The sequence below is a fragment of the Trachemys scripta genome, chromosome 2 (genome assembly GCF_013100865.1).
Source record: "Trachemys scripta elegans isolate TJP31775 chromosome 2, CAS_Tse_1.0, whole genome shotgun sequence".
In the NCBI taxonomy this organism is placed as follows: domain Eukaryota; kingdom Metazoa; phylum Chordata; order Testudines; family Emydidae; genus Trachemys; species Trachemys scripta.
Genome location: NC_048299.1, coordinates 9,979,554 through 10,007,157, shown reverse-complemented (window position 1 = coordinate 10,007,157; position 27,604 = coordinate 9,979,554). Strand labels below are relative to the sequence as shown.

The 27,604-nt window shown below is 43.1% G+C and overlaps 1 protein-coding gene across 1 annotated transcript; it reads left to right on the top strand.

Moving 5' to 3' along the window:
* The first annotated feature begins 16 nt into the window (after positions 1-16).
* On the top strand, positions 17-27,153 carry AQP1 (aquaporin 1 (Colton blood group)). Its single transcript, XM_034759883.1, has 4 exons — positions 17-475; positions 21,669-21,833; positions 23,251-23,331; positions 25,389-27,153. Exons 1-4 carry the CDS (start codon positions 86-88, stop codon positions 25,566-25,568), a joined length of 816 nt encoding a protein of 271 aa, XP_034615774.1. The 5' UTR covers positions 17-85; the 3' UTR covers positions 25,569-27,153.
* The last annotated feature ends 451 nt before the right edge of the window (positions 27,154-27,604 follow it).

Below are 27,604 nucleotides of genomic sequence, written 5' to 3'. Positions count from 1 at the left end.
TCTGTTTTTTCTTCAGCTTTCCTCCTCAGACCTTAAAAGAGAAATATCAAGCAGGGGAAGGGAGGGAGAGAGAAAGAGAGAAAAGATGGCTAGTGAATTCAAAAAGAAAATGTTTTGGAGGGCAGTAGTGGCTGAGTTCTTAGCCATGAGCCTCTTTATTTTTATCAGCATCGGCTCAGCCCTGGGCTACAATTTTCCTGTAGTCGGCAACAGAACAGCCACAGCCACTCAAGACAATGTGAAGGTCTCGCTGGCTTTTGGAATCGCGATTGCAACCATGGCACAAAGTGTGGGCCACATCAGCGGTGCCCACCTGAACCCAGCGGTGACCCTGGGTCTTCTGCTGAGCTGTCAGATCAGCCTCTTGAAGGCTTTCATGTACATCGTTGCCCAGTGCCTAGGAGCAGTGGTAGCCACGGCGATTCTTTCTGGAGTCACTTCATCTCTTCCAAACAACTCCCTTGGGCTCAATGCGGTAAGCCAATCACCTTTTCTTTCCCACTTTCAAGCAGAAGTTTTAATGTAAGACCAATAACCTACTGAGGAGGGCAATCTGGTGTCTGGGGATTGTTTGAGGCAGGCAGGCAGAATGCAGGAAACCGTGTTTAAAATAGGGCTTCATCCAAAGCCCACTGAAGTCAACGGGAGCCTTTGCCTTGACTTCAATTGCCATAGGAGCAAGTTTTTAGGGCTCATGCTGTCACTTGCTAGGACAGCGACTGCTGTGAGATTAAGGATATATAAATCATCTTCGATAAAACAGAGATCAAAGAGAAGGTCCTCTTTTTTTCCTGAAACAAGGTCATATGCTGGTGGTTACTGGAATCACATTAGGTTGGTGTTTGCTTTTGTACGTCAAGCATGAGATATTCAAAGTTGCCTAAAGGATTTAGATGCCCAATTCCCATTAAAATTATTGGCAATTGGGTACTCAAATCCCTTAGCAGACTTTGAAAATCTCAGTCTACATATCTTTTCTGGTGATGCCATTTAAGGTGCATAGATGAGTATATATTTGTATTGTTTTCAGGTTACTCTGTATAGGCTACCTAATTAGGGGCTCAGATAACCCCAGGATGTATGCTAAGAACATAGGTACCTAATTAAACACAGAGAGAAAAAGGTGGGGGGAGGGAGATCTGTAGCAAAGGAAATCCTGTCAAAAATCTACAGTGAAATGTACCTGTTGCATTACACTGAGAGCTGAATTGCTCTCTGACACCGAGTCACAGTTGCCACTTCTTGTGTTTTTGTTTGTTTATAAATACACTTATGGAAATGTTGAATTCTGCATTGCTCTGGCCAAGAGGAGGTGAGGCAACTGTCTATAATAGGAGCCCTGGTTTCAATACTTTTACAGCCAGATGTTTGTGGCGGTGTGACTGTGGACAGTCATTTCATTAAAGCTGCTCAGATCATTTCAGTGCAGCTGTTCCTCCTTAAAATACTGGCATTCAACCAGAGTGGCCATTAAATGGATACACATATCTTTAAGCATTTGTTTGGCTTTAGAATGAGTCTATTTTCAATGTCAGTCCATAGCCAGAAACACCTCGTTAGTGTTACCTACAGGAATATTAAAACTGGGATTTCCCCTATGGCTAGTTACTCCATCTGATTCTGCAAATTGCACTTATTATAAATCTTCTGGACTACCCTCCCATATAAAGAATTTAAGGTTGCAGTTTTTGACATTAATATTCAGCACCCAGTTTAATTCACGGGGCATATTTGCAAGCGAAGGTTTAGATCAGAATGCGTCTTTTGCTATAGGCAACCCCTTTATAGGCAAGAGAAAACAAATAGAACAAGTCAAAGAGCCTTAAATGAACAAATAATGTAATGTGGTTTAACATGCTGAGGTGTCATAGGCAACTACAATGAAAATTATGAGAAATATAGTAAAAGTTGGTATTTAATAAGTTACTCCAGAGTAACAAGTGGGTGTCACTAGCCTTCATGCTCCATTGCAATATTAGTTGCTTGTTTACCTCTGTGGAATCTGTGGATACAGGGGATATGATGATCCATCTATCCACTCAGCTTCCAAATTTTGATAATAATTATGGGCCTGACCCAAAGCCCCTGGGAATCAATGAGCGTCTTTCCATTGACTTCAATAGGCTTTGGATCAAGGTCTAAAAATGGTATGTACTCTTTCCCTCTGAAACCAGTGCCAGAGGGAACTAGACCATGCAGGAGTGAAGCACATGTAACCAAAGAGGTCTCCTGCAAACACCTCGCTGCCAGCTGTCATTAAATGCGGGTGGTCTGTTTCCCAGAGTGTTAGCATTTGGATTTCCCCATCTGCACACTGGCCAGCCATGAAACCCTCGTGCACTGGTTCACCCTAAACCTGGGTGAACCTGGACTGTTATTGGGTGGATATGTCACACCAGACAAAACCCCGTTTGTTTCTCTGACTAACCCCAAGTTATGAGGGTGCTACACACACTGCACAGGCAGGGGAGCTGGGAGACGGGGACCCCAAAGAGAAGTGTCTGGGAGGCAGGGGAAAGACGGGGAAGATGGGGCTGGAATGACAAGAAAGCAGGGAGAAAAGTCTACAGGGGTAATAAAGCAAATACAGGCTGGCTGTGAGAGGGAAAGAACCATTCCTTGAGAGAAAGTGTTCCCTCCACGTGGGCATGTGGCCTCAGCCTTTAGGCAATATACCACAAAATCAGGGGCTATTTTTTCCCCAGATGAGCCATTATTTTACTCCTATTGCCCTCCCAGCCAGCCAATGTTTGTACTAAATCTAATGGCATGTGCAAAGTGTCGGGGTGGAATCAATGGTAATTTTGCCATTGGCTTCAATGGGACTTGATTTTACCCCAGGAGCCTTAAAAATTCCACCTGACCTGCAGGAAGGAAGCCTCTGAGTCTTTACAGGAACTCAGTGGAATTCAATGGAATTTGTGCTTTTAGGGGAAGAGAATACCCTGCAGGGAAAAAAACAGGGTATTTTATGGCTCTAGCACAGGGGTGGGCAAACTACGGCCCATGGGCCAGATCCAGCCCATCAGGGCTTTGGATCCGGCCCGAGGGATTGCTGGCCCCACGCCGCTCCCAGAAGCAGCTGGCACCATGTCCCTGCGGCCCCTTGGGGAAAGGGGGGGCAGAGGGCTCCACACGCTGCCCGGAGCTGCGGGGGGGGAAGCACCCGCAGCTCCCATTGGCCGGGAACGGAGAACCGCGGCCAATGGGAGCTTCAGGGGAAGTACCCGCAGGCGAGGGCAGCATGTGGAGCCCTCTGCCCCCCCTTACCCCAGGGGCCGCAGGGACATGGTGCCAGCTGCTTCCGGGAGCAGCACGGAGCTAGGGCAGGCAGGGACCCTGCCTTAGCCCCGCTGCACACCACTGACACCCCGGAGCCACTCAAGGTAAGTGGCGCTGGGCTGGAGACCACACCCTGAACCTCTCCTACACCCCGCATCTAACCCCCTGCCTTGAGACCCCGCCTCACTCTGCACCCTCACCCCAACCCCCTGCCCTGAGCCGCCTCCTGCACTCCGCAGCCCTCCCTGCACCCCAACCCCCTGCCCTGAGCCCCCTCCCGCACTCCACACCCCTCCCTGCAATGCAACCCCCTGCTCTGAGCCCCTTCCCACACACCGCACCCCCTCGTGCACCCTAACCCCTTGCCCTGAGCCCCTTCCTGCACTCCGCACCTGCTATTACATGCCACACTCCCTCCTGCACCCCAACCCCCTGCCCCAGCCCTACATTTGTGGCCCTGCATGCAATTTCCCCACCTAGATGTGGCCCTTGGGCCAAAAGTTTGCCCGCCCCTGGTCTAGCACCATATGTGACCATATCCCCACATTGGAATTTGTCCAGGACACTGGTCAGCACCCTAATCCTGCAGTTAATGTAGCTCTCTAAGGTGACTCCTATCATCCCGAGCATGGGTGTCAGTGGTCTTCATTGTCAAATATTCAGAAGAAATGATTTTTCATTCAGTGCTAAATGTTCTGGCTGGAGTCTCAGTGGGGGGATCTCCCTGGAGATGGGGAGAGCAGCAGCTGTTGTTTTCCCTGTGAGAGAAATAGAGAGGAAAACAAGTTTATTCACTTCCCACTGGCAAGTCCAGATTGGCAGAGTGGCTAAGTTCAGTGCAGGGGGAAAACAGCCCAGCAGCTGCCCTGACAAGAAGGTTTTTCAGAACCTGTCACGATAGGTCACATGGGAAAGAAAACACAGGTCAAGCCTCAGAGCAGGCTGGATCCGTCCTTAAACAGAAGATAAGCAGAAACAATGTAGATCTGCCTCTATACAATGCCCCCCCCCAACTAGAGTACAATAGGGAAGGGATAGAACCTACATTATTGCCAACAGCTTCAGCTGCTTGTGCTTTCAGTGGGAATGAGAGAGTACATTAATCTGAATGTGTGGGAAAAAAGAAGAGGCTTTTAGGTTGGGCTACAGTTCCTAGAGGAGTGGTTTCTGTTGTAACATCATCAGCTTTTATTAGGGTCAAATTTTCACGTTTTTATGAGCCAAAAAAAAAAAAAAAGTGCAAGCACATTTGCACTTGACCAGTGTGAGTGAATAGACAACCTGCTGTGCACACGCAGTCTCAGACCTGCAGGTATGCATCGTGGTAATAGTGAGCCTCACTGCCTACCACCAGCAAACCAAACAGACAAAAAGCAATGCAAGCAAGCTAAGCAAAATGATAGCAGTTATAACAAAACACACCAAGAGAGATGCAAAGGTGCAGAGAAAGAGGGTGGAGGGAGCAGGGAAAGGTATTAAACTCCTTTAAAGGTTTACTTTTAGGTACTATATGGTGCCAATGTAACCCACGCACCTGCTGGGTGTGGTGTTCTGTCCCCTCTAATAGCACCCGCGACCACTAGGAGATTAATGGGTTTGCACTTAGGGTGACCAGACAGCAAGTGTGAAAAATCAGGATGAGGGTGGGGGGTAATAGGAGTCTATATAAGAAAAAGACCCCAAAATAGGGACTGTCCCTATAAAATCAGGACATCTGGTCACCCTATTTGCGCTACAGCCTTAGCTAAGAGCCGTATGGCTTGAGGTTCGTGCATTTAACTCTAGAAGTACCAGATTCGATCCTGCCCGCTGACGACCGGGGTCTGTCGGTGTTACACTAAGATGATTACATTAAAAGGGCCTGATCCAAAAGCCACTGACATCAAGGAAAATACATGTATTTTGTTCAGCAAGTTTTGAATCAGACAGTAATGCTGAGGGACAGTAAGAGACAAGCTGGGTATGTGCAATTCTAAAAATCTGGCCCTCCTTTGTCAGTCTTTAACCATGACACAGTGTTAACACAGGAAAGGTATCTGTTTGCAGTTCAGAGCAGGCATCTCTTTCCATCATCTTGCATCTTTTTTGTGTGTGTGTGGATAATTTCAGCTTCTCGCCCCAGACTAGTTTCCACATATTAGAACTGTCAGAGCAGAGTAAATCCAAGACACAGCCTTGGCTTTTGAATGTAGCTGACTATTCTATGTTTGCGACAGATCTGTAAACTAGGGATTGTTAACGTGTAATTTACTTACACTAAACAGACTATTAATGGTCAACAAGCAGGCAAGAGGCAACTGATATGTGGTCAGATAACTGCGGTAGTCAAGATATTTGCTGCCCATCAATGATTATCTCAACACTTTTACCAGATTGCCGTAAACTATGTGATGCCAATTTTAAGTCAATTTTCCCTATGGCTGAAATTATAAGATTGTGAAAGATGTATGCACTGCTTCAGGAGTTCATAATTTACTGCACTTTATGTGGCTTTGTACACTTATTAAAGCCGCAGAGAACCCCACTGCGAAGCTTAGCAAACAAGCTCCTTGCTTGTTCTAAGACCTTTCCTCACGTTTGAAAAATTAGTGATAATTCTGCCTTAAATTAAATGAAAAAGAATTTAAAGGTAGGAAAATAAACATGAGTACTAGAGGAGATTAATCTAGACAGAGGAGGAAAAACAAGAAGAATAAATACAACCAACTCTGGTTTAAGGGTGCATGCAGTGGGCTGACAGAAATTGGTTACATAAAGGAGATGTCTTTGGAACAAAACCAGACCAGTATGTTCGGAGATATTTTGGAGCAGTCTCCTAAGGGATCACACTAATAAAGGTGTACTTTAGTATGGGTTTCACTGCATGTTGTTCCTCGAGTGTGCTTTGGACTTTCTCTCTAATGGATAGTCCCTCTGCCACACCCATAGTCAATTAGGCTGTTCCACAGATGAATCAACAGTGGCAGACGCATGAATGTACAAGCTGGGATGCAAAATGGTTTTATATTGTCTGGTTAACCAGGCTTGGAGATGACTCAAAAGTCTTGCCCAAAAGAGGAAGGAGGGTGCTTCACCACAACATTAGCTCTTCACCACAGCAGGATCAGTGCTTGGCAGTAACCACTACTTTCATGCCCCCCCCTTCCCCAGCACTTTGCCATTACAGGACAAATTCCTCCGCATGTGCTCAAGGCAAGTAACTCTCTGAGGAGAACAAGCAGTGGTCTCTGAGTGTTGTTCAGCACTAGGACGGATTTATCAGCCCGAGAAATTGTTTTGATATTTTCTAAACAAATCATTTCAATTTTTCAATGTCAAATGACGTTTTGTTTTGAATTTTACTTCAGTTGTCTTTTTGAAAGAACTTCAAAAAACCTCCTTGAAAATGAAATGAAATGTTTTGGGTTTGGGTCAAACTTTTGTCCTATTTTTTGTTCATTGAAACATTGAAAACATTTTAGCGTTGGGTGGACCTGAAATAATTTTTTTTTTTTTTGGTTCTGCCACCAAACCAAATAATTGGTTATTCACACAGCTCTTATCACAGATTAGAGAAAGCCTCAGAAAGACCAGAGCTGTGTTATAACCAATGTGCCAGGAGTGGCTTCTGCGTATGTTTTGCTGTGGTGATTCAGTTTTTCCTGTTTCCCTCTTTCATTATGACCACACCCTCAGACTGTGATCTCATCCAATCTTTAACTAAATGAAATCAGATTGGGTCAGGAGTTGGGTGGTGGGACTTACAAAGAAAACCCCAGTGTTTTAGAAAATCGAGGATGGTGAATGAGTAGGCAGCATTTTTTCCTCTGAGCCAGCTTCGTGCTATGGAGTATTGGACTCCTGGAGGTGCCACTGGACAGATGAGACATACATCTGAGGTCTGGCCTTCTTACAGACATTATAGAGGGCATGACACTCTTTATAAGACAAAGACTTAAGTCCTTGCACCCTGGTCAAATTTCAGCCTAAGAAATTACATTCTGCATACCTAAATTCACCCTGTGGTTTCAATTAAACACAGTATTCTCTCTCTCTTGCTGGCCTAGGCTGTTGTGTTGTTATGTTCTGCACTATTAAACACACACTATAGCTGCTGTAGTGCACTCCAGAGGTGGCTGCATTTCAGTAGTGGGCAAAATGATCCCTGCATACATAACAGCATTCGGCCAGGGAGATGGGCGACTTTGATAAGATACAGAACACAAGAAAATCACTTGTTTGAAAACTGCAGTGGTGTTGCTATGTTAGTAACTTGTTTCCATAGTGAGAGAAGATCCATCTTCTGAATGAGACATACAACTGGCGCCCTGGGGTAAATGTTATAGTTAATTTAGGAAGAACGGGAGAGTTATTATTTCCTGGCTGTGTTACCTCTTTAGAGTATTGATGCAGTTTTACTTGGAGAAGCTATTCTTTCCTTCCTCACCTAAAAATTAGTGATTAGTGTTTCTGATGCAGCATAGCTGCTCTCTACCACCCCAGAAATGTCCTGTGTTCTCTGCGATGGGCGAGTCACACCCGATATATGTATTTTGAAACCCCTTTTGGTAAAAGACACTATACTTATAATTATTTGCAGTGCTGTTGTAGCTGTGATGTTCCCAGGATATTAGAGAGGTAATATCTTTTATTGGACTAACTCCTGTTGGTGAAAGAGACAAGCTTTCAAGCTTACACAGAGCTCTTCTTCAGGTCTGCATCTGGGAAAGGTCCTCAGAGCGTCACAGCTAAATAAAAGATGGAATGCATTGGATTTAGCTGTAACACTTTGAACATCTTTCCCAGACCTGAAGAAGAGCTCTGTGTTAGCTCGAAAGCTTCTGTCTTTCACCAACAGAAGTTGTTTTTTTTTAATTAATGGAGATATCCCATCTCCTAGAACTGGAAGGGACCTTGGAAGGTCATCAAGTCCAGCCCCCTGCCTACACTAGCAGGACCAAGTACTGATTTTGCCCCAGATCCCTAAATGGCCCCCTCAAGGATTGAACTCACAACCCTGGGTTTAGCAGGCCAATGCTCAAACCACTGAGCTATCCCTCCCCCCAGTAAAAGATATTACCTCATCCAGCTTTTTTCTCTACTATACTTATGAGATAGCCTTATCACTAAGTACATGAGATCCTTGTACAACATGCATAGTGTCTAGGGAATACGCTTTGTCTGGAGGTGTTAATTAGGACTAGCAGATCTCTCAAGGCTATAAAACAACTCTGACTGTCCACTCAAATCAACACATCTGTTTAATGCATGGAACTATCCCCTCCTGACGCCTTCTTAAGAAAACATAATTGACATGATGGCCCTGAACCTACAGTATGATAATGCTCCTATCCAATAGGGCGAAGCAGCCATAAAACCAGCTGAATTGGCCACTTGAAGATTTCCTCGGTGTGGGAGCTCCTTAAATGTCACAGAGCTGCAGTGGCAGCTGCTAAACCGCACCCTGGCTGATAGTACAGTGGGTGGGGATGGGAGAAAGGGGCGTAGCAATCCCTGGCTTCTAGAATCGCTTTTTGGGACCATCCACCCACCAGTCCAGTCCCTAGGCTTAGAATAGAGCCCTCCTGAGGATGTTTTATGCCCGGAAGTGGACTCCTGGTGGTGGCTAGAGTATTAGGAGTAGTGAAACACTCCTGTTTGGAAAGTGCTGTGAAATCCTCGGAATAAATGTGCTATTTAAATGCACAATATTATTCTGTGACTTCAGATTGTGGGAGAAAATCTATAGACTTGCATAAGAATAAGATACAATAGACCTAATCATACCTATTAGTTTTGTTCAAGCTACTAAAAGGAAATGTGTAATCTTTTTAACCCCTTGAGGAGGTCCCAGCAATTTAAAAGTGAGCAGAACTGTCCGGAACATATTTGATGATTTTTTTTTCCTCAGTGAAAAACCAGAACTTCCTCTCCTCCCCCCACTTCCTGAAAATCTTTGGTGAAATTTGTTTTCTGTTCTAGAGTTTTCAGTTCTAGAGTTGAGACGTGTTGGCTACGATTTGTAGGAAACTCTCTCTGCCACCACTCGGGCTATTTTGTGACCAAGCAGTGAACATTACTTTCTAGAATCTTTGATTTGGCATCTTTCACTTTAGGCTCAGGGCAGGCCTAGGACAAGCATCACAGATTTCACTGGAAGAGATGGCCTGGCAGAGCTGTGTGTAGGTGGAACTTGCTCCAGGCCATGCAAGGATACCAAGCCTTCATTTCTAGGGATGAGACAAATCCAGTTGAGATTCACTAGGCATGAAAAAAGTAGCTATCTGTATCGATCCAGACTGGGAATCTGGCACATGAGGGAATAAATGGGGAGGGGAAGAGGTCTTTCTGGTGAAAGGCAGGATGGAGGGAAAGAATGAGGTAATGAAAGTAGCTTGTGGGAGTCTCTGGGGCCAATTCTCTGTTTGTGTAAATGGGTAAAACTTTATGGAAGTCAATGGAGCTGTGTCCACTTATGCCAGCCAAAAATGTGGCTTTCCGGGTGGATGGAAGATGGCAGCTATTTAAAGGATAAGAGAATTCTAGAAAATGTAGGAATCAGAGTTGTATAAAGACAAATCTATGACAACCCTTTTTTCGCTCTCTGAGCATAAGATTAGTTCACAAATTTTAAAGGAGGAAAAAACAGCTCTAGAAAATTTCCTGTTCTCATATAGAAGTTTCCTGCTTTTTTCACAGTGATTTATAGTCAATGAGTGTTTGCTTTCCCACTCTCTAGTTTAACTGGAAACTCTAGATAACAAAAGGTCATACTAACAGACAAAGGCCGATAAAAAAATTCAAAATGTAAACGTGATCTTCATTAGCCATTTTAGGAATCTGTCATCCCAGGATTTTTTAAAAAAAAATAGGTATCATGATGCAAATTTCATTTTTGATAAATGACATTTATTTTGTACATCCAAATTGTCTCATTGTTTCCTTGTGCTCCCCTGTTGGTCTGTCTCCACCTGTTGTCTCTTGCCTTATATTTTGATTATAAGCTCTCAGGGACAGAGCTTGTCTTTTTGCTTTTATAATTTTGGTTGTGTGTTTGTACAGCACCTAGCAAAATGCGGGCCTGGGTCTATGACAAGGGCTCCTAGGTGCTGCCCCAATACAAATAGGAATAATAATCTAATATCAATAAGAACTCAGTAAATCCCCTCTGGATTTACATAGGTGGGAATGGGAGCAGAACCTGATATCATGTGTTCTAAAAGGAAAATCCCAATGAAAAATAAATAATTACATTGAAATTCAGAACTGTATTCAGAGCTGATGGTAAGTGGGTAGAGCTCCACTGAAGATAATGAAATCTGAGTTTAGGACAGCATCGTATTCCATTAAATCAATTACACGGGGCCTGTCCTCTATCTTGGACAGAAAAATAAATAGACACATAAATAAATGAGAGGTGAAAAGTGTCTGAATATCTCAACAAAGTTATTCTCCCCTAAGAGGTGGAGGTCTGTAATCCACCTCTTGGGTTAGGGGATGCGGCCTAGAAATCCTGCTGTATCCTGGGCTCCACTGGGAAAACAATCTACACCTCAGACATTCAGTCTTTCTCCGATTCTTGGACCCTTCCAACTAGCAGCACAGTTCTCTTATTACTGCTGCTATTCACTCTCACTCCCATGTTCTCTCCCTGATCCCTTTTCTAAAGACAATATATGGTGATGTGGGCCATCTGAGAACCTGAATAGAATAGACAGAGGTGACATGGATGTAATGGAGGCCCTTAACCCTTTTTCTGATATTGCTTCTGTATTGATGATCAGGGCAGAGAAATGAGAGAGCAGAAGTTGCTGCCTTCACTCCAGAAGCCTATTCTGAATATAAATGGCCAAATTTTACCTTTAGAAAGGAGAGTTTAAAGGCATAAACTACCTCGGGTTTGAGAAGTCTCTGAATATCCTCTTAATTCCAAGGAAGATTTCAGTTTCATTGGAGATTGGGTTTAGAAATATAAAACTAATGCTACTTCAAGACAATCAGCAAGTGCCCACACTGTGGTGTTTGTACAAAGCCAGATAGTTGTTCCAGTGTCCACATACTGGGGGGAGATTGTCATAGGCACAAAGAGCAGGTAGGCACCCAATTCCCATTACAAGTTGCCAATGAAGGAGGTAATAAATAGTTTATCTGTATAATTAAGTGCTCCAAACATGCTTCTAAAAAGGATTTGTTTACTCAGTTTTAATTGAGTTTAGAAAAAAAAAACCCTCCTAGTTTATTCCCAAACAGTAAAATCAAAAATCATTTCACAAGGAAACTTTCCCACGGGGAATATACAAAGGGAAAGTGTAATGAGACTCTTCCACAAATGCTTTGCTTCACACTGGTGATGTTTAATGAAGGACCTGTAGATATATTGACATTTACTGTCTGCCATTGGACACATATGCTAGATTTATATACGTTGGTTTAATATAAATGAAGCCATCATTCTTCTCTTTATAGCACATTGGGCCCTGTAACACAAAAGGAATGGCTAGTTTCTCACCATGTAGTGGAGAGGGTGGGAGGACGGTGGTTGGGTCTTATTATTTGAGGTTGTCTACTGTCCAAAGAGTGGAAGACAGCTGTTGTTCTTAGAGAAATGCCTGGGCTGGCATCTAGAATTCTCTCATCTGAATTTTTCGGGAGGGAGAGTGTCAGACGACAGGATGTTATGCTCCCATATTCTACTGCAGGTTCTATCACTGACCGACTGGCTGATGAAGTCTTTCCAAAGATTTCCATTAACTTCAATGAGCTTTGGAGCACTCCCTGTTGTGTGGCCTGAGACAAAAGAAAAAAAAAAAACATTTAAACCTCTCTGTGTCCCAGAGATTTCTGACAAGTTGCACTATATAAATCAAAACCAGCTAATGAGTGTGATAATGCCTGTCTCACCGGGATGTTGTTAATGAATTAGTGTTTGTCAAGTGGTTTGAGCTCTTCCACAAAAGGTCATACAGAAGAACAATTATTAACATGTTATTATTAATCAATTACTCAACTACTGAGGATTTAACATCATTTAATAGTCAACTCAAGGAGAACTCTCAATGCTTTACCTGCTGTGTACCAAACAAAGGTAAATCTGAATGTCAAAGCCTTTGCAAAGTGACGAAGAGGACAACTTCATCGCAATATTAATAACTTTATAATAACTCACAGAATCTGGGCCCTGATTTGACAAAACACTTAAGCACGTGGAATTTTAAACATGCGAGTGATCCTGATTGAAGTTATGCACATACTTCTGTGCTTTGCTGGATCGTGGCCATAGTGCATTTTGACTCTGACTCAACAAAACAGTATGCAACAAAGCACATATAGGAAAAGCGTTTTTATCCAGCATGTTAGGGGAATGGGGGGTGCCGGTAAGGGAAAAATTCCAGCTAACTAAGAGGGAAGGAGTTTGAGTGCAGGAGGGGGTGCGGGGTTGGGGCACAGGAAGAGGTACAGGGTGTGGGCTCCGGGAGGGAGTTTGGGTGCAGGAGGGGGCTATGGGCAGGGGGATGGGATGCAGGAGGGGGTGTGGAGTGCCAGATCTGTCCCTAATGCTCCTAGTTGGAGGTGTGGCTCGGCAGCTCTGCATGCTGCCTCCATCCGCAGGCGCTGCCACTGGCTGCGGTTCCTGGCCAATGGGAGCTGCAGAGCCAGCTCTCAGGGTGGAGCAGAGGCAGCACACAGAGCCACCTAGCCACACCTCCACCTAGGAGCAACAGGGACAGGTCACTGCTTGCGGGGAGCCACCTGAGGTGAGTTCCGCCTGGATCCAGCACCCTGAAACTCCTCCCGTGCCCCAAGCCCCCTCCCTCACTCAAACTCCCTCCCAGAGTCTGCACCTCACACCCCATCCTACACCCCAATCCCCAGCCCTGCATCCCCCCCCCGTACTCCGAACCCCTTGTGGCCGTTCCTCCATCTAGGAGCAGAAGGGACATGTTGCCGCTTCTGGGGAGCCATGGTAGGGAGCCAGGTAGGGAGCCTGCCAGCCCCACGCCAACTGGACTATAAACCGGACTTTCAGTGAAGATCAGAAATGCCGGTTTATAGAGCTTTCCAGTTGGTGAAGTGCTGGATAACACAGCTTTTACTAACTTCAGTCATGTGAGCAGTCCCATTGACTTCAGTACTGTGATCCTACAGTATCTCAAAGTCCTTTAAAAAATAACCGTGTGACACAGAGGGATTGTTTCGGTCCCCCATTGAATTGCCACCATCACTGGGATCAAATGCTGCCACAGTTCCACAGTGCATAAAAGACACTAAGTACAGGCTAGGACAGAAAGTGATGCTGCTCATATCCAATTGGAACAGCAGCATGAATTGTGGTGGTCGGGACATAGTTACCTCAATTAATGGAGACAACAGATGAGCCAGTCTGAGGAAAGGTGTCCTGTACCAACAAAATAACTGAGGGACTTTGGAGCAGAGCAGTGTTTCTCAAACGTGGAATGCCGCTTGTGTAGGGAAAGCCCCTGGCGGGCCGGGCCAGTTTGTTTACCTGCCGCGTCCACAGGTCCGGCTGATCGTGGCTCCCACTGGCCGCGGTTCGCCACTCCAGGCCAATGGGAGCTGCTGGAAGCAGCAGCCAGTATGTCCCTCAGCCCGCACCACTTGCAGCAGCTCCCATTGGCCTGGAGCAGCGAACCGCGGCCAGTGGGAGCCGCGATCGGCTGGGCATGCGTACGTGACAGGTAAACGAACCGGCCCGGCCCACCAAGGGCTTTCCCTACACAAGCAGTGTCCCATGTTTGGGAAACACTGGAGTAGAGTAACAGAAATGGTTGTGTGGGTGGACTGCAGATATTGATTTATGAGATGAGATTCATAGAGTTTAATATGAATCAATGTAGGTTGGCTAAACAATGACTAACGGGTCTGATAACAGTGTATCGATATTTGTAGGGTATGAATAGAAAAGGAGATTAATCATTTCAGGTGGTACAATGAATTATCATTAGAAAGAACAGGGTAAGATTAAGGAGGGGAGTGTTTAGGTTAAATAGTAAGGAACACTTTCAGAGAGTGAATGTCTGGAAACAGCCTCCTGAAAGAAGTGGGGAGAGCTGCATCACTTAGGAGACTTCAAACTGGGCTGGGGAAAGCAGCAGGAAATGTTCTTTAGGGAACAGACCTGCATTGGGAGGGAGATGGACTGGGTGAGCTAATGTCTATGGTGGGAAATATGGGGATGTCTAATGCTAGTTATTAGAAGCTTTTTGAACATAACATGCTAAAGAATGAGTTCACTGTAGGGAAGAGATACTAATTATTTATTATTATTAATGATGTTTATTATTAGTAGTAGTAATGATTATTATTATCTGTATTACAGTACTGCCCCACAGATGCTAGCTTCTGTGCACACTACATTTACACTCTAAATGTATTAAAAGAAAGTTTGGGGGAATTAAGGATTTCAGTGAGCCCAGCACAATGGAAGAATCTTTAAACTCTCACAGTCCTATATAGTTATTTTGCAAGCTATGCCGTATGTGGGGTTCTTCAGGGTTAATTCATGAATATGCATTACCTGTTAGTGGAAGAAGGGAGAATAATTATTTAGGATGGTCTAGGGGGACTAACTAGCAGTGGAGATGGGAGAACAGGAAAGTAAATTGCATAACACAGTTTAGTCTTCTAGGACTACAATGCTTTGGCCTAATTAAAATAGTTGGGCATAATATAGGGGTATATAGATAAAAATTAATTACCTGTTAAACACATGAGGTCAGACTGCATGATCTAATGGTGCTTTCGAGCCTTAAACTCTGTGAAACTATGCAATAGATTCCCAAGAGAGGTGATGAAAATCCCATTCCTTAAAACCAGACTAGATAAACCAGACTATAGGGAACATTCCAGTACTGCTAAAGGGAAGACCTAACAGGTCTTTTCCACCTGTAATTTCTAGAATTGAATGGCACTAAAAGTAACTCTGGAGGTTATTGTCAATGAAATTCTACATTCCATACTGCTTAATTTTCACGCTAGGAGAAAACATATCAGTATGGCACATAGAGAAGTGTTTGGAAGATACAAAGATGAATATGTCCCCTATGCAAGGTTGATGTACTCATTTGCAAAAAGTTCCATATTTTTAAGGAATGATGAGAAACTAACCAATTCCCTGATATTTAAAAGTGAATTGAACCCTGGAAAATATGCTACATAGCTAGAAGGTGCTGGATGATATGGCACATAGTTCCACATGATAAAACCACCTTGGGTAACAAATAAGAATGTCCTTTCTATTGTCTTGTCCACGTAATTAGAACCATGTTTTGACTTGATGTACTTTTGTCTCTAATGCAAAAAATATGAAGCCCCCAGAAAAGAACATAGTCATGTTCACCTTGGGCCAGTTTAATTTCCTGTTCCCTGTTTCTGTTTTGAAGTCAGACTACTCAGAAACGTCCTGCTCTGATAAAACAAAAGGAAAGAAAACATGCCATTAATTGCCCACATTCCTGCTCAAAGTGGTGGAAATGGGTCAGCTAAATATGTCCATGAAGAGCAACAGCAAGAAGGCAGCTTGAATACCTCCACTCATGGACAAATCAGAGAGCGAAGCATTTTGTCACCTCTAAGAGCTATTTGCATTTCGGTTGCCATATGTTTCCCACAACTGCATAGAGAAGGAATTCTGCTCACTCCATGAGCAGCTCTAGTGATCATGGTTTGACCAATAAATGTACATTGAATCTTGCAGGCTGTTGAACCATCCCGTCGGAGTACATCACCTGCTTGCCTTTACCAAGGCTTGAGATGGGTCTTTTGAACTGAACTGTGGGTGATGTAATCCCAAGTGTGCATTAAAATGGATCCGCAAAAATGAACAGCTTCTGCATGCAAACGCCAAGATGGATTTACTTATAGACCACACTCTTCTAAATAGCCATGGAGTCAATGAATGGTTGCCAGTGTTATATAGATAAAAATAATCCCAGAGAGGGAGCAGTGTGCTGTTCCTGAGCAACGCTTAATAATCAATGCTCAAGTAACAAAGCTCAGGGGTGTTAACCATGCCATTGGTTAAATGGGCAATTGCGAAGCTGGTAGAGATGAAGATTATCTTTGGAAGAGGTAGATGTGCTGTGTCTGAGCGATACTGTCCTTTCTCCTGGATATCACTCCATAACAAAATCAAGAGGACCTTCCTGAATGTTTGCTGACTCTACTCAGTGTGTGGACAGAAGACAGGCTTGGGCTTAAACCGGAGTCAGAGCCCAGGCTTAGTTGGCAATGTAGACATACCCTAGGAGCCTGAGTCAAGGAGCAGAACCCTGTTGTGCTAGGTTCTCTACAAGCAATGATACTCCGTTTCCAACACGAAACATTTCCTCTCTCTTCTTAGAGTTGATATTCTTCAAACTTGTATTTTGAGTGGTCGTTCTTTGTTCTTATACACCACCTGGTATAATACGGACAGTGATGTATGCTCTTTCCCATTTCCTATTACCTTTCTGCCATTCTTTGTTTATTTTTGTTCATTTAAGTAAGGCAATAATGAAGAGAACACGGAAATGCACCAGTATAACCCAAACCACCGCTTTCATTGTATGATGTCAAAAAGCTGCAATTATTAAAATCATACTGTACGGTTACTGGGAATGATCCTCGTCCCCAGAAAGGTCAATTCGTGCTGCCGGAGTCTCACCAAGTGACCGTAAAGCTGCCCTAAAGAGGCAATGGAGGAGTCCTTGATTGTGGGGGAATCCCATCCCCCCTCCCCACGACATGGGGTGTGTTAGAGCCACCCTGGGATGTTCTAGTCACTGTAAGTTAGAGCAGATCTGTGGCTGCTACAACTTGTGCCAGAGGCCAATTCAGGGCCCAGCGGCATGAGGTGTAAAGGCGGCTTATAGCAACCTTTGCCTCTCCCCACCCATTCAGCAGATTGAGTCCATTGTTTTAACCAGTATACACTAACATGTAGAGCTCAGGATGGCTGTAGGCCTGGAATCCATGAGGGCCAAAGGCTTCCTGTCAGATACAGCATAGGCAATGGCACCACAAGCCCCCGTATGACTTACCGCGACTTTGAGGAGCTACCTGTAAACATAAGGGGTTAGTTGCATTTCCATCCTCTCTCAGTCTCTGCTGAAACTGCCAATCTAGCGGTGGGACTGGGCTGGTGGATTTTGCGAGGTGGACATTAGGAACTGGACAAGGACCATCTAATGCTTTCACATAAACCACCGAACAGCTGGCAGGGGTGACTGACTTTTGCTGAATGCCAAACAGTTCTATGATTGAGCTTAAGATGTACGGGTGACAGGCCCTGCACTTTGTTACCACTTCCTCAGAACCATCTGGTCTCTTCCTAATTTTCTTTTTAGCATATTAGCTTAAAAAATAGACCAAAGGAAACTCACCTGCCAAAAACTGTCAAGGATTTGAATTGAAACCACAAAAAACATAGTTAAAGGGGACACATGAGCTGCTCCTCACCCCACTAGAGAGGTGATCAAATCTCATGTTTCAGAGCATTAGCTGACCACTGCAAAGGCCAGGGAGGAATACTTCCTAATAAAAACATTGCATACCTGGTCTCCAATCCTGTAGAAGTCCAATGCAAGTCCAATTGCAGGACAAGCACCTTGGTCAGGTGTGTGGTAGATGGTGCTAGATGTGGGATAGCAGACATGTGGGACCAATGGAATAATTTACCATCAGAACCCCATGTTCCTATGAAAACAATGAGGTTTCTCATTACATACATTCTGATGGTTAAAGCCAGTAGAGTGGTTGTCATCCTGTAATACTGTATGCTACTAGGTTCAGATTAAGGCATAGGCAACCTCAGTTCATGCCTAGGCCCTCAGATACTGGAGTTAGATGAGTAGATTAAAAAATAAGGTTTCATTTAAAAAAAAGAAGTTTGTAGCCCTATGGTTGCGAAGAAAACCTTGCTAACATGACCCACATGTAACCAATATAGTTATGTCTGCCTGAGTCTGTAGAGAGCCTGAAATGACAGCTCTGAGAGGTGTAACCTGCCTCGTGCATCTCAAAGGGGTGTGAAAGGGATAGCTCCATCAGTACCACCCTGGCAAGGGGACTATGTAGTTGGAAGGGATAAAGGATTTCAGCAGGCCTGGCCTACTCATCCCAGCAGATACACCCCAGCTGCTGAGGTAAGTACGGGGAGAAGTTACCCTGCTCCACTTTGTGGGGAAAAAGTGGGCTGCCTGCCATCTCCACTCCAAATGTACGGCACGGTTGTGGGGATGGAACCACCAAGTAACCCATGTTGTGGTGCACCCAAGGGCCCAGATTGCCTTAATACAGCTTTGTATATTACTATAGTGACCCTCTAGGACAAGGCAGACAGACCTCCATAGCGCCATATTTACTGACATCTGACCAAAGGAAGAGAGAAAAAAACAGGGCAGACCATCCAATGTTTAGTCCTGATTTGTAGAGTTTTGGAACATAGCCCACACTCCTTCCTATTCCAATGAAACATGATGTGCCTCTCAGGCCAGATGTAATTACATCTGACAAGCCCTTGCAAAAGGAAAAGCTTTCCTATGACATTGGTAAAGGTTTCCTATGACCTTTCCAGGTTTTCTTTGATTCCACAGAGCCCATCAATAAGTGTTGATTAACACAGAGAATGACCTTTGAATATGGGCCTCTTTTGTGTGTGGGGGGTGGGGGAGGGGGAGGAGAGGAAGAATATGATTTCCACCTCCCATAGATAAGGATTAAAGCTGTTTTTCAAGGTGCAATATATTTTAAAATAAATCTTTTGATGTGAAGGGCAAATCTAGTTGTCGCTCTGCTATTAAGGACTTCAGTGATACACCAGCAGAGAATTTGACTCCATAGATGTATTGGGAGACCTATGTCTCATTGTCCTGATTTTCATAGTCTGCACCTGCACCTGCAATTGGCTTCTAAATTTCAACATTTGGCCTTCCAAATTCAATATATAGGTGGGATATTCAAAAATACCTAAGGGTACGTCTCCACGGCCTGAGGGAGGGATAATTCCCAGCTTGGGTAGATGTGCACATGTTATCTCTGCTCAAGCTAGCACCTAATAATAGCAGCGTGGCCACAGTTGAGTATAACCCCGTAACAAGACCCTCGGTATGTACTCAGACAGTCTGAGCCGCTGGCTGTGGCACCATAGCCACTCTGTTATTGTTAGTGCACTAGTTCAAGGAAAGCTAACACGTGCACATCTACCCGAGCTGGGAATTACGCTGCAGTGTAGACTTACCCAGAATGACTTAGGAGCACAAGCTCCATTGATTTGCAATAAATAAAGTGATTTCTCTTTTCACAGAAGGGCTGATGGGCCAGGTGGGATGGAATAAATAAACTGCCTTTTTGGAATGGTTGGGTGGGAAGCAGCAGATGCAATGGGTTGATAACCAATAGATGAGCGGGGTGGTGTGGCTCAAGGGTTTAGTATGGATGTTTGGGTAGTGGAGGTTTTCATCTCTGAGTCATCAATTCTTATGAAGTTAAGACTAGTAGCTCCCAACCGGTATCACTGTTCAGATGGATGTTGGGTTGTCTCAGTCCACTTCCTAGAGAATGGGTGTCCACATCGCACAATAACGTCATCGCAACGGACACTACTTGGCACCTGTGGAGAAACAGATGACTTCTAACTGCAGGGCTATCGATCCAGCTCTTTTCATGAGTAATATGTAAAAACGTGTGTTATTCATAAACCAGATCCTCAACTAGTGCAAATAGAGGTAGCTCCATTGACTTTAATGGAGTTGTGCTGGTTTATGCCAGATGAGGCTCCAGCCCAGTCATTTTACTCTTTCTCTGGAGAGACAGAGAAAGCCTTATAGCAAAGGCAAAAACAGGAACGTGACTAGTGAGGGGTGAAAGTCAAAGGATTTTGTTAAGCATCCAAAAGTTTGGGTACTTTTCTGAAGTTATCCAAATGTCTCTCCTAAGGAAATGAGGCTGGAAAACTCATGAGAACAGATTTTCAAACATGATTTCCTGTACTTTCTTTGTTCCAGATGGGTCACAATATCATTATGTTATTGTCATGTAGGGCCTTGAACTTTTTAATGCAGATACTAGGACAGATGGGATAACCTCCTGATAACATGACATTGGATGTAAACTTGGCAGAGCAGGCTTGTTTCTCAGTTACATTGGCCTGATTACAGTTTCACAGTATCACTTAACATTGAGTTCAGTGGCGTTACTCCTCATTTAAACCGGTGTAGCTGAGATTAGAAACAGGCCCATGTTTCATGAGCAATGGACAGAACTAGTACAAACAGCATTCTGCATGTACTCTGCATGATCCAGGCGTGTTTCCTGAGCACAAGTTTTCCATGGAACTTCCAGAAAATGAGCGAATTTCCTTTTTTTCTAAGCAAACCTACACATTTTGCTGCTCAATGATGTGCTAGATATTGGGGGCCAGATCTGATGCATGCCAACTTTGTGGGGATGTAACACTGTTGATGTCAATAGTTCGTTCTCATTTACGGGAGTGGAAACAAGATTGCTGTGTCTATGCCCGTCATAGCTGATCCACCCCCCACAACTTGCTTTCCTTCAGAAGGGTTCAGCCACAACTGTGTGGCATTTTTGCCCTGTGAATGTTCTCTTTTTTTCAGGTAGCACTGAGAGGCCCCGACAGAAATCAGGGGCCTCCAGAAAGCCAGGCATTGTACAAACTGGTAGTAATAGATAGTCCTTTTCCTGAGGAAAATACAATTCAAGCAGATGAGAGATAAAGGGTGGGGAAAGTAAGACACAGAGAAATGATGTGACTTGCCCAAGGACCCACAGTAAACCAGTGGCAGAGTAAAGAACAGAGTCAGGTCTCTTAGCCTCCAGACCAGCTCCACCCAATGGACCACACCACCTCTCTTTCTCCTTGCCTTATTTCTTCCCCTTGCATTTATTTGGCATTTGCTGCGGTACGACAACAGAGCAATGTGCAATCTGTTTCTACAATGTCTAGGTTTTGGGAAGAAATTAATACGTACACTGAACACTTAATTCACTGGATAGGATGGGTGTAACCTTATATTTATAGATGGCAGATTTTGGGTTCTCTCTGTCTCTCGTATACATTATGTTATTATTGCAGAAACTTGCAATTGGCTATGTTACCAAAAGCCACTGTGTCTAGGAGCTCAGTTTTAACTTGTGGCTGGAAGAGTTTATAGTTTTACAGTATCATCTAATAACAGTTCCAGGGGCATTTGATGAGTACAGTGGCTGGTATTTCAACTCTAGATTTTCTCTTTTTGGTCAATGAAAACCAACACGAGGGATGAAATTGCCTGACTGGCCTAGAATTTCTCACTGAAGAACTAATACGGTATGAGCATTCAACCTCAAGTCTCACCTGCAGGTGGCTCAGAATGTCAGATGAAATTATTCTCCTTGTCTCCATACAGCTTGCAGATGGAATCAATTCAGGCCAAGGGCTGGGCATTGAAATAATTGCCACCTTCCAACTGGTGCTGTGTGTCCTTGCCACCACAGACAGGAGAAGAAATGATGTCTCAGGATCAGCACCTCTGGCCATTGGGCTCTCTGTTGCCTTAGGACATCTTCTTGCTGTAAGTTTTAACTCTCATTCTAGATACTCTGCAATTTCCCATGTAATGGTCCTTAGGAGGATTTTTCCAGGAGTGGCTAAGATTATTCTGTTCATGGCCAGAAGGCCATAAATTCCAACCTGCCTGCCAAAATACCTTACACAGTCCCTATCTTCCCCTTAAATATCCGTTATCCTGCTGGCACATCACCCTGAAATGCTCACTAGCCCTGCCAGTTGAAGACTGAATATATCATCTTTGTGACCCACCCTTATAAAGATTCTTCATTAATATAAAGCTTATATGGCATTATGCCTTAATACAGTACTTTGAGACATTGTTATACAATTATAAAGTCATAGGTCAAACAATACTTTCATTTCCAAATGCAACAGCCATCACTTAGACTTCAGAAACCTCGGAGGTGAAAGACACAGCATGCCCACCAAGAACTGCACTAAACTAGTTCTACTATTCACCAGACTCATTTCTCTCCTTTTTCCCCTGACCACCTCTGCACGCCTCCCCTGCTGCTGCAATATCTTCCCGGGTCCTTTACAACATGCCCTAAGTGGCCCCCTCAAGGATTGAACTCACAACCCTGGGTTTAACAGGCCAATGCTCAAACCACTGAGCTATCCCTCCCCCTTTTCTTCTTTAAGCCCATCCTCCAAACCCCACTCCTTCCCCCACAGTGACTTGCCTTGAGTCATCAACACTCAATATTCTACATTTTAAAATAAAATTATAACAAAATAATATAAAACAAGGAATTAGCTTTTTTGAAGACAAGTAACATCATAACCTTGTTTTGTGAATGTCTCCCATTCCCCAACCTGGCCTGATGCCATCTCTTGTGTTTCTCATATAACCTCAGTGTTAAGCTCTTTGGGATATGAACCATGTATTTGTGACCTTTGTAAGGTGGCATGGACTCCTATGGCATATGCAAATATTCAATAACGACAGTAAGAAAGACTACCCAAACTAGACAACCTCAGGTCTTAAGAAATGATTCCGAAGAATACCCAGATGTACCAGGCAAGGTCCTCGCAGGATATATACGGGCATAATTCCATTAAAATAGAAGCTACATTGATTCACAGCTGCTCTGAACCTGAGGTGAGATCTTGGTCCCATTAAAGTCAATGGCAAAGCTCCCATTAACTTCAATGGGGCCTGGATTTCCACCCTTGGCCCCTTGGGAACAATTCTGCTCCACCTTCCATAGAAGTCTCCATTCTTATTCTTTTCCATTCCATTCCCTAGAAAACTCCATAGATGATTCCATTCAGAATCACATTTGGTCGGTCACAAACCTGCTAAATGATCATTAAGTATGGATTTTATTGTGTATCAGACATATATATTTTGCTGTTGTGCAACATATTACATTCTGAATCACTTCCCTAACATCAGTTCTCTTTCTTTCACATAGATTGATTACACCGGTTGTGGAATCAACCCAGCCAGGTCTTTGGGTTCAGCTTTGGTTGGCAGAAACTTTACTAATCACTGGGTAAGTTCAAATCATTCATTCTACAGGAATTTATTTTTGTGACAAAAACCTAAGATGAAGTTCATGATAATTATTAAGCATTGCCATGTATACCTACTACTTTAAGATCCTTGGATAGGAAGCATTATAAAAGTATGATTGCAGTTCAAAAATACAAACATTAAAAGATATATTATCATCAGAGCTGAGCGAATAATTTAATGTTTCATTCAAAAAACACAGCATTTTTTCAGCTCACAAAATAACTGCATGCAGATCACAAACTCCTCAACTTTATTTCTTATTCCGTATTATCCCATTTATCTTATTTTGCACATTCTTTTAACTATAAACAGACTTATTGCAGAGTTCTAGCCAAGTACTCAATATTCAAGCTGTGTTTGTGAGCTGTGATTGGTCAATTACAGTGAGTGCACTTAGGCTTAGATCCTTCAAAGTATTTATGTGCCTAAGTCCCATTGAAATAAATGAGAATTAGTTGCCTAAATACCTTTGAATATATGGGGCCTTTGACCCCAATTCAGGAAAGCACTTTAGTTTATGAATAATTTTACGCATGTGAGTAGTTGCTTTGAAGTCAATGGGCCTATTCCTGTGGTTAAAGTTAGGCATCTGCTTACATGCTGTCCTGGATCAGGGCAGTGGAAATATTACAGATTTCAGAGCTGTTCCCTATGCTTAAAACGGGGAATGCCACTAGAACTGCTACTGTGTCTAGAACTTGAATAAAGTCTTGAAGTGTTGTCCATTTAAAATCACACGATAAAGTGCCTGTTTCCTGATTAGATAAATCTACACATATTATCAAATTGAATCCTCATGCATGAGAATTTTAAATTTGGTTTCCACCAGTACAATTGCACATGACTTTCAAAATCACTTTCAATGAATATTTATGTCTGTACAATTTGATTGCACAAATCCTCATGCAATGTGAATTTAAGAACATAAGAACATAAGAATGGTTGTACTGAGTCAGACCAAAGGTCCATCCAACCCAGTATCTACCGACAGTGACCAATGCCAGGTGCCCCAGAGGGTGTGAACCTAACAGGTAATGATCAAATGATCACTCTCCTGCCGTCCATCACTACCTTCTGACAAACAGAGACTCTTATTTATGCAGTATTCGCCCATCTCTTTACTGATCACTATGCCGCACATTAGCGAGTAGGGCTAATCTTAGCATTTGGGGCATGCAATAAATTCCAAACTGAAGGATAAAAGACAGAGTTGAGAAAACTTGTATAAATCTGCTTACCATGCCATCCATCTCCCACTTACAAAAATTTAACTTTGGTTATAAAGGAAAATTAGTTTAGCTTAACATTTTCAAACTTGTGTAGCTAAAAGTAGGCACCTAAATCCATAAGAGGCACTTAAAGTACAATTTTCAAAGTCACCTAAGCAATTTAAGAGCCTAAATCCCATTGAAAATCCAGGGGATTTGGAAGCTTAAGTCACTCAGGCACTTTTGAAAATTTTACCCCAAAACGAATGTGGCCTGATTTTCAGAGGCAAAGAGCATATGCAGTTCCCATATTTTCAGTGAAAATCAGACCACATATACTTAGGAACATGCAAAATGTTTTCCCTGTAAGTGCCTAACTTTAGACACCCAACAACTTTGGCCTAAGTGACCTGCTCAAAGATGCATAGCAACTCAGCATCAGAACACTGGAATTCTTGGCTTCCACCCCAATGCATAATCCATTAGGTGACCACCTCTAGGTCTAATCCAATGTGAAAGTGCATGACTAACATAGGATGTTTCCAGGAATGGCTCTATAGTGAATGAATATTTTGGAAAGCACTGAAAGAAATATCTGAGTTTGATTTTTTTTTTTTTTAAATAATGGAGATATCCCATCTCCTAGAACTGGAAGGGACCTTGAAAGGTCATTGAGTCCAGCCCCCTGCCTTCACTAGCAGGACCAAGTACTGATTTTGCCCCAGATCCCCAAGTGGCCCCCTCAAGGATTGAACTTACAACCCTGGGTTTAGCAGGTCAATGCTCAAACCACTGAGCTATCCCTCCCCCCAATTTTGTATTTCAGATCTTCTGGGTGGGCCCAATGCTGGGAGGTGCAAGTGCCGCCCTAATCTACGACTTCATCCTGGCTCCCAGAAGCAGCGACCTGACTGACCGTATAAAGGTGTGGACCAGTGGCCACGTGGAAGAATACGATCTGGATGGGGATGACATTAACACAAGGGTGGAGATGAAGCCAAAATAAAGAAGAATTCAGGAAAAGAAACACATCAATTTCTGAAGATGTTATCACTATTATAGACTCTTTGTAAACACACAAGCAGTATTTCCAGAAGGTTTTTAATTCAGGTTTTCCATTTCCTCGCCCCCTTTCACCCTAGCCTTTACTATCTGGCTGATAAGTACAATGGGCTTGAGGCCAAAATCACAGACACTTGCATGTGAGCTAGCGAGTGAAGTTAAAATTCTGAAACCCCAGGTTTATGGCACTGTATAGGAAGGAATCGTTCCCCCGATGTCTCCATATATGATCATGACATTCAAATCACCAGTGTAAGTGCTGTGACAGTGGAATGCTAGGACACATGATCTGTCTGTACCCATAATCGAGATTTTACTAGACAGAAAGCTTTAACATAAAATATGAGGCATAATAAGCACATGAAAAAAATTCTCTCCAGTTGTTGGCACAAAAGAATCCTTTAGAAATAAATGCACCTAAATTGTGATATGGAACATGTCTGAGCTTGCTAGACTGCATGCGAGCCCCAAAACACTGCACCACCAATGCTCTCAGCAAACATCAAATTTGCAAGCGCCAGAAACGTTTGCATCTTCCAATCTTTTGTTCTCCCTGCACAACCTCGATGCAACCAGAATTTTCGGACTCCAGGGAACTAATAACTAGAAGTCAAATGGAACGCAGCTATAACAATGGCAACGAGAACAACACCTCATTAGCGTGTAAACAGGATTTGCCTAGTCCTGTGACTCGTCTGCTTTTGTTAATCTTGCATATACAACTGTGCATCTTAAAACAAAATGGCAAAAAATAAAACCCACCCCACTTCTTTGAGTAGCTAATACTGGGAAATTCAGGGACAATGTAACACAGAATATATATATACTCAGTATATGAGTATATTCTAAATGGGCACAAACAAATAAGTTTTTTGAACCTAATCATATTTTTGGGGTCATTTCCTGGATTTATATATATATGTTTTATATTAAGAGACTAATAAACGGTTTTGTAAGAAAATAGGAGAAGAAAACAAAGGAAAAGGATTGCGGTAAATGTTAGGCAAAATAAATGGCACTGGAAATGGAGAGAAAACTAACACAAAAATATGTAAGACTATTTTCTGTTTTTATTTTTGTGCTACTTTGTATTGCCTAAGTAATACACAATTGTAGATGATTGTGTATACTAACCGCAGAATATATTTGAAGCAGATACATACTAATATACCTGTGTATACTTAGACTATCACCTTTAAATAAGAAATGAGGCCTGGGGTGTATCTATATGAAAAACTGCACACTTTCAATTCACCCAACCAATCAATTGATATCGCTATTGATCCATTCTCATGTTAATGAAGCAGTATTGATCATAGAGCCAAAACAAGATTCCAATGGATATGAAAGTTGCAGGCAGTTCAGTACATGTACAGCACATAAAATTAAAAAAAAAAAGCAAACGTGGAATACATTTTTCTTTCTTGCATTCACATTTGGTATATTATCCCATGTATTATCTATGTAAATATGGCATGGCTGGATTTTGGATCAGTTTAGAAATAAACAAAAGCCGTTGTACTAACACACTAACTGATCATGATTCTTGATTTTAACCTGCCATCCAATACAGTGCAATGTCATTTTGTATGGCATCATTCAGTTCTCCTCCCCCCAACCCCATAAAGTGAGGATGATAGTTCTGCTCTCCTACCCTTGGAGGCCCAATTTAAATTGTGAGATTTTGGGGGGAAGGGATGGTCTCTTATTCTGAATTTGTACTGCACCTAGGACAGGGGGTGAGGCGCAAGTTTGATTGGGGCCTTATGTGCTACTGAATAATAAATAATAGTAATATAATTAATAATGCAATTAATAATTTATTAATTATTATTATTATTATTATAAGCATATATCCAAGTAAAATATTATAAAGTGGCACATGTAGTGTCAGAGGGAGAAAGGCATTAATTGCTAGAGGCGTCTGTCAGGAATGGGGTAGAGAGAAGCAGGAAGGAAGAGCAGTTTTGGCTTTATCCA

Bases quoted from the DNA above. Each gene is read 5' to 3' on its own strand.
- AQP1 (XM_034759883.1), top strand. From the start codon at position 86: ATGGCTAGTGAATTCAAAAAGAAAATGTTTTGGAGGGCAGTAGTGGCT. The intron at 476-21,668 runs GTAAGCCAATCA...GTCTCCATACAG, and splicing joins ACTCCCTTGGGCTCAATGCG to CTTGCAGATGGAATCAATTC. The intron at 21,834-23,250 runs GTAAGTTTTAAC...TCTTTCACATAG, and splicing joins CCTTAGGACATCTTCTTGCT to ATTGATTACACCGGTTGTGG.